We start from the raw sequence: 10,541 nt of genomic DNA, 5'->3' as shown, positions 1-10,541 counted from the left end.
GACAGAGCAAGACTCCGTCTCAAAAAAAAAAAAAAGAATGAGGAGACAGGTTGAACCAGGTGGGGTGACTTTCCCAAGGTCGTTTAAGTATTGGAGATAGAATTAAAATTTAGGTCTTTGAATTCTAGAGTGTTTTTGTATGATACCATCCTGACTATATATCTCAAATCAAAGTTTAAAGTTTTCTTTGATTTATTCATAGGAGTGAGCTAGAGAAACCCATACCATGTAGATATACATAGTAGATATTGGTCAAATGTTACTTGATTTTAAATCTCATTTTCTCATGTTTTTTGTAACATTTTGTCTAGTAGGACCTTTTTGTGGTTTGTGGTCATTTTAGCCATTACATCTACTGTCATACTATCACTGCAACCCAGAAATGGGGTGCTGGGGTTATTAACTAGTTAAACACAATCTAAAGGAGAATTTTAGAGATAGTTAAGATTGACGATGGAGTTCTTGTCCACCTCCTATTGTATTGAGGGAATGAACTAATATTTACTGAAGGCCTCCTCCACAACAACTCCTGTAAATGATTTACATAAATGTGTCACATTTAATCCACACAACAAACCAATGGTGTGGGTATTTATAAAGGAGGTATCTGAGGCACAGTGAGGCTAAATAACTTGACCAAATATACACGTTTATTAAGAGCAAAGCCAGGATTTGACATTCAACTCCATCTGAACTCAAAGCACTGTGTCTTCCCCACTGTATTGGTAAGTGAAAGTAAGAAGATAACTCAAAGATGTAGAATTATAATCTGGAATTGGAATTTACTTCCATTGATAAACCATTTGAAAATTGCAGCTCCAAGGCATTGGAAGATGGAAAGAAAGCTAGTGAGCAATTATTTATTTTCTTTGTGTCATGCTCCTACAGTTTGCTCCTCCTTATCTCCTTATCTGTGGTCAGAGTAGATAGCATGGAGGTTTTATGCCCATGCTACAGATTTTCAGAGACCTCAAGGTCAGAAAGCTGGTTTATGGCAGCATGTGAATATAGACAGACTTACACAGATTAGAAAATTGAGAAGTTGAGGGCAGGAGAAAATTCTGGATAGAAGAGAACGTGGGATTGGGAGTGAGAAAACCTGGGTCCTAGACCTGATTTCATTGCTTACTGGCAGTGTGAATGTGGGGGATAATAACACTTACTTTACAAGGGCTGAGGAAATTAAATAAAATAGCATGTGGGAAAGGGTATTGATGATGGTTAGTCACCATAAAACTGGTAGTTGTTATTCAGGATACAGGAAGAGTTTCAAGAGACAGGACATTTGGTATAATGTTATATACAACCAATGGTTTAAGGAGGACAATGTAGAAGAGGTTGTGGATTTGCACTTCGGAGGTCATTGTTGACAGACCTTGTGAATAGATGAGGGTAGGAACCAGATTCCTGGGCTTTAAGTAAGAAGAGGGATAGTCCAATAGGCCAGTTATATATCTGGCTGTGAAAGAGGAAAAGAAAATCTGAGTACCTTTGAGAGTCAAAGGTTATTTCCAGATAAAGAAACCTAGTGGACTTCATCATTCTCTTAGGTAACTGCTGGGAAGAAGTAGGGCGATTGTAACACCCTCCGCATTGACACAGAACTGTAATCGCGAGCCCAGGGAAAGTGCATATTTTTTGAAGGAGTAGGCAAGAGGATATTCTCTAGAGTACCAGTTTCCAACTGTTGTCCATATTTATGGACCAAGAACATAAAAGAAACATTGCTCAGCTCCGACCTGAAGTTATGTAGAACAAACATTGTTCTGAGTTCAACTAGATGATTTTTCTTTCATAGCTGGGGTGGACATTATGTTACCTGCAGGGAGTAAGTCACTGAAGGACCCTGAAGGTAGAGCCTCAAAAAAACACCCTTTGATCTTACTCCTAAAAAAAATGGGAGAAATTGGAAAAATTCATCATAGAAACACAAAAATATGGAGAAGTAGGAAAAAAGAGAAGAAGGAAAGAAATGCAGCATAGGAAATAATATTATGTAGACTGAAATGAAGAATGTTAAGAATATTTGAACAAAGTTTGAACCAGATGAAATGTAACAGGCAGAAACAGAAGTAGAATTTTTGGACTGATTTAAGTTGGTCTCTTGTTACTTTTATGACTTTCCACCAGGAAGAATAGTGATTAAGAATGTGCACTCTGCTTTTAAAAATTGAGAAAGAAGGCTGCATGCAGTGGCTTATGCCTATAGTCCCAACACTTTGTGAGGCCAAGACAGGAGGATTGCTTGAGGCTGAGAGTTTGAGACCAGCCTGGGCAACATAGGGAGACCCTATCTCTACTAAAAATTAAAAGATTACTGAGGTGTTGTGGCATGTGTCTGTAGTCCTCGCTACTTGGGAGACTGAGGTGGGAGGATCACTTGAGCCTGGTATTTTAAAGAAATCAAATCAATAATTAATAATCTTCCAAAACAGAAAGCACCAGGTTCAGATGGGTTCACTGGTGAGTTCTACCAGATATTTAAGGAAGAAATATCAATTCTCTATAATCTATTTTAGAAGATAGAAGAAGAGGGCATACTTTCCAACTCATTTTATGAGGCCAGCATTATTATTGTGCTAAAACCAAATAACAATACAAGAAAAGAAAATTAAGACAAATATTTCTCATGAACATACATGTAGAAATCTTAAACAAAATATTAGCAAATTGGATCCAACAGCATATAGAAAGAATTATACATCATGACTAAGTGGTATATATCTCAGGTATGCAAGGCAGATTCAACATATGAAAATCAGTTAATCCATCACATTGACAGACTATGAAAGAAAAATCACATTATCATACCAATAGATACAGAAAAAGCATTTGACAAAATCCAACATCAATTTATGATAAAAACTCTCAGTAAACTAGGAATAGAGGGGAAACTTTTTCAATTTGTTAACAAATGCCTACAAAAAACCCTGCAGCTAACATCATCTGTAATGGTGAGAAACTTGAAGCTTTCCCACTAAGACTAGGAACAAGGAAAGAATGTTCTTCTCACCACTCCTTTTTAATATTGTATTATAAGCACTAACTAATGCCATAAGACAAGAAAAGGAAATAAAATTTATACAGATGAGAAGAAAGAAAGAAACTTGTTTTGGTTCTCAGATGACATGAATATCTATGTGTATAATCCAAAGGAATTGACAAAAAGCCTCCTGGAACTAATAAAAAACTCTAACAAGGTTGTAGGATACAAAGTTAATATACAAAAGTCAATCACTTTTCTATATAACAGCAATGAACAAGTGGAATTTGAAGTTTAAAACAGAACACCATTTACCTTAGCACCCCAAAAATGCAATACTTAGGTACAAGTCTAACAAAATACATACCAGATTTATATGAGAAAATCAACAAAACTGATGAACAAAATCAAAGAACAAAATAAATGGAGAGATATTCTATGTTCATAGATAGGAAGACTCCTTATTGTGAAGATGTTGGTTATTTCCAATTTGCTCTATAAATTCAGTGCAATCCCAAGCAAAATATCAGAAGTCATTTGTGGATATCAACAAACTGATTTTAAAGTTAAATGGGCAGGCAAAAGACCAGAATAGCCAGCAAAATATTGAAGGAGAACAAAATTGGAGGACTGATACTCCTCAACTTCAAGACTTACTATAAAGCTACACTAGTCAACATAGTGTGGTATTGGTGGAAAAATAAAAGACAAATAGATCAGTGAATCAGAATAGAGAGCCCAGAAATAGACCAACATAAATATGGTCAACTGATCTTTGACGGGAGCAAAGACAATACAACGGAGCAAAGATGATCTTTTCAACAAATAGTGCTGTAACAACTGGACATCCATATGCAAAAAAATTAATCTAAACACAGACCTTATGCCCTTCACAAAATTGTACTCAAAATGGACCATAGATCTAAATGTAAAATACAAAACCATAAGACTCCTAAAACATAAGAGAAAACCTAGATAACTTTGGATATGGTGATGATTTTTAGCTGCAACACCAAAGACATGATTCATGAATGAAGTAATTGGTAAGCTGTACTTCATTAAAATTAAAAACATTGCTCTGTGAAAGACAATTTTAAGAGAATTAGAAGCCAAGCCACAGACTGGGAGAAAATATTTGCAAAAGACACATCTCATAAAAGACTATTATCCAAAATATACAAAAAAAACTCTTAAAACTCAACAAGAAAAACACAAACAACCCAATTAAAAAATGAGTGAAAGACCTCATCAGACACCTCTCCAAAGAAGATATACAGAGAGCAAGTAGGGATATAAAAAGATATTCCAGGGCTGGGCGCAGTGGCTTACACCTGTAATCCCAGCACTTTGGGAGGCTGAGGCAGGTGAATCACCTGAGGTCAGGAGTTCAAGACTAGTCTGGCCAACATGGAGAAACCCCATTTCTACTAAAATTACAAAAATTAGCTGGGCATGTCCTATGTCAACAGGCATCAGGAAAATGGAAACTAAGACAACAATGAAATACCACTTCATGCCTATCACACTGACCAAAATCTGGACAGCACCAAATGCCGGTGAGAACGTGGAGCAACTGACAGCACCAAATGTCGGTGAGAACGTGGAGCAACTTTTATTCATTGCAAGTGGGAATGCAAAATGGTACAGCCACTTTGGAAGACAGTTTGGCAGTTTCTTACAAAACTGTACATACTCTTACCATTCAGCACAACAGTCATGCTTCTTTCTATTTACCCAAAGGCATTAAAAAAAAACTTATGTTGACATAAAAACCTGCACACGGATGGTTATAGATCTTTATTAATAATTGCGAAAACTTGGAAGCAACCAAGATGTCCTTCAGGAAATGAATAGACAAATAAACTGTGGCACAAACAGACAGTAGAATATTATTCAGCACTGAAAAGAACTATCAAGTCATGAAAAGACATGAAGGAAACTTAAATTCATATTACTAAGTCAAAGAATCCAATCTGAACAGACTACATGCTATGTAATTTTACCTATATGACATTCTGGAAAAGGCAAAACTGTGGAGACTGTAAAAAGATTAGTGGTTGGCAGGGAATGTGAATAGGTGGAACACAGAGGAGTTTGGGGGCAGTGAAAATACTCTGTATGATACTGTAATGATGTTATACATTTGTCCAAACCCACAGAATGTACAACTGAATGCTAATGTAAGGTATGGATTTTTTAGTGATAATGATGTATCAGAGTAGTTTCATTAATTCTAAAAAATGTGCCACTCTGGTGAGGGATGTTGATAATGGGGAGGCTATGCATGTGTAGGGGCAGGGTATATGTGCAAACTTTCTGTAACCTCTGTCCAGTTTTTTTGTGAACCTGAAACTCAAAAATATTTAAAGCCAAATGAAGCTAATGTACTAAGCCATGAATCAAGTTTGTGGAATAACCCCAAATAGAGGAACAATTCCAAGTGTTTTAAAAACATAGTAATTTGGGTGCATATTTCAAGGGGCTGCATTCTAAGGATAAAAAGAACTACAAAGAAAAAAATTGTAATGTTTTAAGTAATTATATATAGTTAGTGGTAATGCTGGTATTTGGTTACTGTTCAGTATGTACTGCAGGAAAGTGCAAGTGAATATTTATATTGTTGTTATTGAATATTGGGATGTTTGGCATGAAAGAAAGGAGATTCAGCTGTAAATTGATTAGGTTAAGTAAAAACTGTAGCCCTGGATTTATTTAAAGGTATTAATTTGAACCATATGAAATTGCTGTTTCTCTAGTCAAAAACCATTGAATCTTGGCAACTGAATAGGGTTCAACATAATGCCAGCATGACCCATCAATGTATTTTGTCTCTTAGAAAATCATGTATTTCCTGGTTCTGTCCTTTGAAATGTTCTAGAAACAAGAGCCAATCTCGTAGCAATTTGCATGCTTCTTGATTCTTGGACCCAGATTTGAGTGACCAGTGTTACCTGGTGTGCCCAGACTTCCCAGTTTCCGCACCCAAATTTCACATCCCAGGAAACTCCTCAGTTTCAGGAAAACCAGGATAATTGGCCACCTTCACCCAGATTATGGTATCTAATTACCATTTCCCATGAAAATGAACCAGGGCCTTTGGGACAGTTGGCTGATTCCATATCTGGCGCATGGAATGCATTAAAATAAGCCTTGAATATCTTGTTTTACCGCATAACAAGAAAGCTATCAAAAAGACTTACTATGATGGTACCAGCAGGACTCAGGAGCCACTCTGAAGAGGTTCCCTCTGGCCAAAAATAAGACAATTGGAACATCAATAAGAATAACAACTTCAGTAGATTGAAACACATCAATTGTGCTCAGTTCATGAGTTCATAATGGTACTAAAAACAAATTTAAAAACTCATTGGTCATCTCTAGAGAATGCTTGGGAGCTAACTCATTATTTTGAAAAAACGGTAAAGAAAGAGAAGAATCAAACACTGTTTTTCCTTTATAAACTGAACCTCAGAGTAACCACATTGTTGATGGGGGCAGTTTATCTTTATGTGAAGATTGTAGTTAGTAAAGAAGGAATGATAGACTAAACCACTCTACAAACCCTTGATGAAATTATGGCTCTAGACAATGATCTTCAATGGCATTGACATCATGAAAAGAAAAGCAACCAGGCATTGTATGCCACCTGAGGAAAGTATACAGACACTACTGGGGGAGTATTATTGCCAAAGAAAATCTGAATTCTGCTACTAAAGAAGGGAAAATGATGTTCAGGGGCACCTATCAGTTTCTTCTCAAATCTGACCAATAGGTGACTGCCTATTTGTTCCAACACACCTGTGTTCTTAATAAAAGGAAAGTGTGATCTTATTCTTATTTATTCATTCATTTTCTCTCTCTCTTCTTCCTCTCCCTTCCTTTCCCCTCCTTTCCCATATCCATGTCACATTTGCTCTTAGTGACCCCTCCCCAGTCCTTTAGCAGTGCACTGTGTACTCTGATTTTGGATTTTCAATAGCTGGATAGAGTTTACCTCGTGAACATACCACAGTTTTTTGTGAAAACAAGGGGCTGCTGTGAAAACAACTTAGGTTATTTTTGCCTTATGGTATACTAAGTAAGGCTGCAGTAAATATCTTTGTGCCTTTTTACGGGGAGAAGAAGGGCACACCATTGGTAGTTTCCCCAGGATGACATCTTAGAAATGGAATTGCAGAGTCACAAAATGTTAATAGAGATACCAATAACATCTACTCAATAGGTTAATGACAATATATAACAGCTGTTCTTAAGTGCAACTACCCTATGAGATAAGTATATTTATTAGTCCCATGTATAGTTACCCTAGGAGAAAATGGAGGCACTGAGAGGTTAAGACACTTGCCCAACATTGTAATGACTTAGTGAGACTATAGGCACATGACTTAGTACAATGCCTAGATGCTTCATGATAAATATTTTTAAGGCTTATTATATACAACTGCCAGAATTGCCCTACCAAACACAATGCCAAGTTCTGCTTCCACTGGCAATATGAAATGGTCAGAAACAAACCTTCTAGTGGAATATTTGCTTCTTTTATTAAATAACACAGGGTCTGGAATGTATCAAGCTTGTGCATATAAGTTTGTTTAGAAATAGTCGAATCTTGTTATTCATAGTAGTTCTACAGAGTCAAGTTAACACTGAAATAGCAAGTATTGAAGTAATGTTCCTGGGGGAAATACAGGGGTAGGTTCCTGTAAGCCTCTAGTCATAACATTTTTGTTAATGATCTGTTTATAACCTTGTTTTATGTGTGTTTTGTTTAAATGAACCTTAATATATAGTGTTGATTTATTAACATTAAACTCATAGCCAACAGCACTATAACTCATGCCTAAGTGAAGCTTATCTAATACACCTATTTTCTCTGCAAGGCACATCGCAGCCTTCTTGCACTTAGGAACTCTTGTCAGCACTTCAACACTATACTTTGGGACCATTTAAAATAGTGAAATCACCAACAAAAAAGCGTAAAAATGCAAAATCATGGCACTAAATAGACTGCAAATAGGACACTTGTTAACAGTGTAAGAACTGAAACAAGAAGGCAGAGCTTCACTTTCTTCCACCTCTGCTGGGAATCTGCTTATTGGGTGACTCAAAAGTTTTCATCACTGTTCTTATGTCTGAGAATGACTGCTATGGGTGTTGATTTGTGGACTACAAATAAATTTCAGCAAATAAGCAAATTGCAAGGTGGAATCTGCAAATAATGAGGATCCATTTTGATCAGTTCAACTAGTTGAATTTCTTTTCTTTTCTTTTTTTATAGGTCATTCAAGACACAGATATGTGCTTATACCTGTAGCATTAGCACTAATTGTAACATGTGTTGTGCTGTATGTGCATGGTATGTATGTTTTTTAAAACAAAATAATTTTCAAACTTGCATTGGTTTTCCAAAGGCCAGAAAATAGTTTAAGGATGAAAATAAAGTTTGAAATTTTAGATATTTGAAAAGAAACAAAAGCTCTTTTGCTTTACTTATGTGGGACTGCTGAGCATGCTAGGTTCCTCCAAAGATCCTACATTATCTCAAGGTAGAATGAATCCTTGGGCCACAGAGAGCTTTACAGGCCTGGGAACATAGCCTGGACCTGTTGCATAGTCTCCTTTTACCTGTGATCTGCTTCAAAATATAGTTAAACTTCTGGTCTTCAAGTCGGAGTTTGCTAAAGACTTCTTTAGGCTGCCACCTGTGTAATTTTCATGTCATATACCACGAATGGGGCTCCCAGGTAGGAAAGGAGTTTTGGTTGAGTGAAGTGACTTGTGTAATACAAGTAATCGCGCTTGTATTACCTGAGCCTTTCTCAGTCCCCCAGCGATCTTGGGCCAGTCACACAGCTTGGAGAACTGATGACTTGGAGAATTTGTTCCCAGCCTGTTCATTCCTGGTAATGAGTAATCCCTCTCAAATCCCAAAAGACAGAGAGTAGGCTGTAAATCTGAAGAGTAGATATTCTTGATGCCACAGCAGTTTCCATATCAGCCTTCACCAAAAAGAAATAGACCAGACAGAGAATGCCAAAAAGTAAACTTTCTACAAGTGATAGCATCTAGGACCCATTGTGTCTTGAATCAAGTTTGTAAACTAGTTTCAGTTTCCCTAGACCTGCACTGTTCAGTATAGTAGCCAGTTAGCCACGTGTGATTATTTAAATATAGAATTTAAAATGAAATACCATTAAATTTAAGATTCATTCCTCAGTTGCACTAACCACCTTTGAAGTACTCAATACCTACATCTGGCTAGTGGCTACCATACTGGATAGCCCAGATAAGGAATAATCCTATCATTGCAGAAAGTTTTCTTGGTCATTGCAGACCTAGACTATTTTGGGATATCAGTGCTAAATATAATTTCCTGAAAATAACATTTTCATATTATAAGTTGTAAATACCATGAAAATCCATCCCTAAGTAATAGATTATCAATCAGTTGACTCTCCACTAAACAGTATTATAACAATCAGCTGAAGAAAGTTTTCAGCTATTACCCGGTGCATAAAATATTTTGGGAGCTCAGATTTTTAAAAAATCTATTTTAATCCCCAAATAGCAGTATAATAGTTAATTATGTCCTGAACAGGTTGGTTCCTAGAATCCAAAATCATTTTCCACTCAGATCTAATTGTTGTTGTAGATCTCAATTAAAGGACTAACCCAGGATGTCTGAGCTAAAGAGAGGTGGCACTGAGTTTCCATAGAACTTCAAAACAATTGGATTTAACTTAAAAAAAAAAAAAAAAAAAAGGTCATTCAATATACAGAAAATTACTCCCATGGTCAGTACTGTTAGCCCCAGATAATCTGAAAAAATTTGTTCTTAAAAAAAAAAAAAAATTGGAGGCCAGGCATAGTGGCTCATGCCTGTAATCCCAGCACATTGAGAGGTTGAGGTGGGTGCATCACTTGAGCCCAGGAGTTTGAGACCAGCCTGCACAACATGGTGAAACACTATCTCTACAAAAAAAAATACAAAAATTAGCCAGGCATGGGGGTGCATGCCTGTAGTCCTAGCTATTCAGGAGACTGAGGCGGGAGGGAGGCAGAGGTTGCAGTGAGCTGAGATTGTGCCACTGCACTCCAGCCTGGGTGATGGAGTGAGACCCTGTCTCAAAAAAACAGAAAAACTCAGCAAGCATCTCAACCTTTAAGCAACCTTAATGTCATTAATTGGGAAACAGTGAGATGTTTGGCATGGAACCTTCAGAAGAGGAAAGAGTTGAATGGAAACAGCTCCAGCTGCCTAGTTGTAGTTGACAGACAACTTTATAAGCTCTAGTCAACCCTATTGACTAGTCTTCTGGACCACTAGCATATTTCTAGGGTAGGGCGAATGCCTACTGTGGGCAGGAAAGCAATGCATGCATGTGTGGGAGCACTGTCTTGATGTCTGAAATAGTAGCCATGAGCTACATGTGGCTATGGAGCACTTCAAATGTGGGAGTCCAAATTATCATGTGTTGTGAGTATAAAATAATAAGTTTCTAAGACCGTGTGTGAAAGAATTAGAAAATGTTTATATTGAGTACATGTGGAAATAAGT

The 10,541-nt window shown here is 36.9% G+C and overlaps 1 protein-coding gene across 3 annotated transcripts in view; it reads left to right on the top strand.

Moving 5' to 3' along the window:
• The window catches only part of CD58 (CD58 molecule), a 58,261-nt gene that overhangs the window by 42,541 nt on the left and 5,179 nt on the right, over positions 1 to 10,541 (top strand). For all 3 annotated transcript variants that reach the window (XR_001008320.1, XM_012000830.1, XM_012000831.1), the window contains one exon: positions 8,262 to 8,339. Coding sequence is in view for 2 of the 3 variants with exons in the window: in XM_012000830.1 (XP_011856220.1) it covers positions 8,262 to 8,339 (78 nt within the window). In the remaining variant the exon portion in view is untranslated. The remainder of the gene's footprint in view (positions 1 to 8,261; positions 8,340 to 10,541) is intronic.

Source organism: Mandrillus leucophaeus, unplaced genomic scaffold (assembly GCF_000951045.1).
Source record: "Mandrillus leucophaeus isolate KB7577 unplaced genomic scaffold, Mleu.le_1.0 Scaffold64, whole genome shotgun sequence".
Lineage (NCBI taxonomy): Eukaryota > Metazoa > Chordata > Mammalia > Primates > Cercopithecidae > Mandrillus > Mandrillus leucophaeus.
This window is presented reverse-complemented; position numbering and strand designations above follow the sequence as displayed.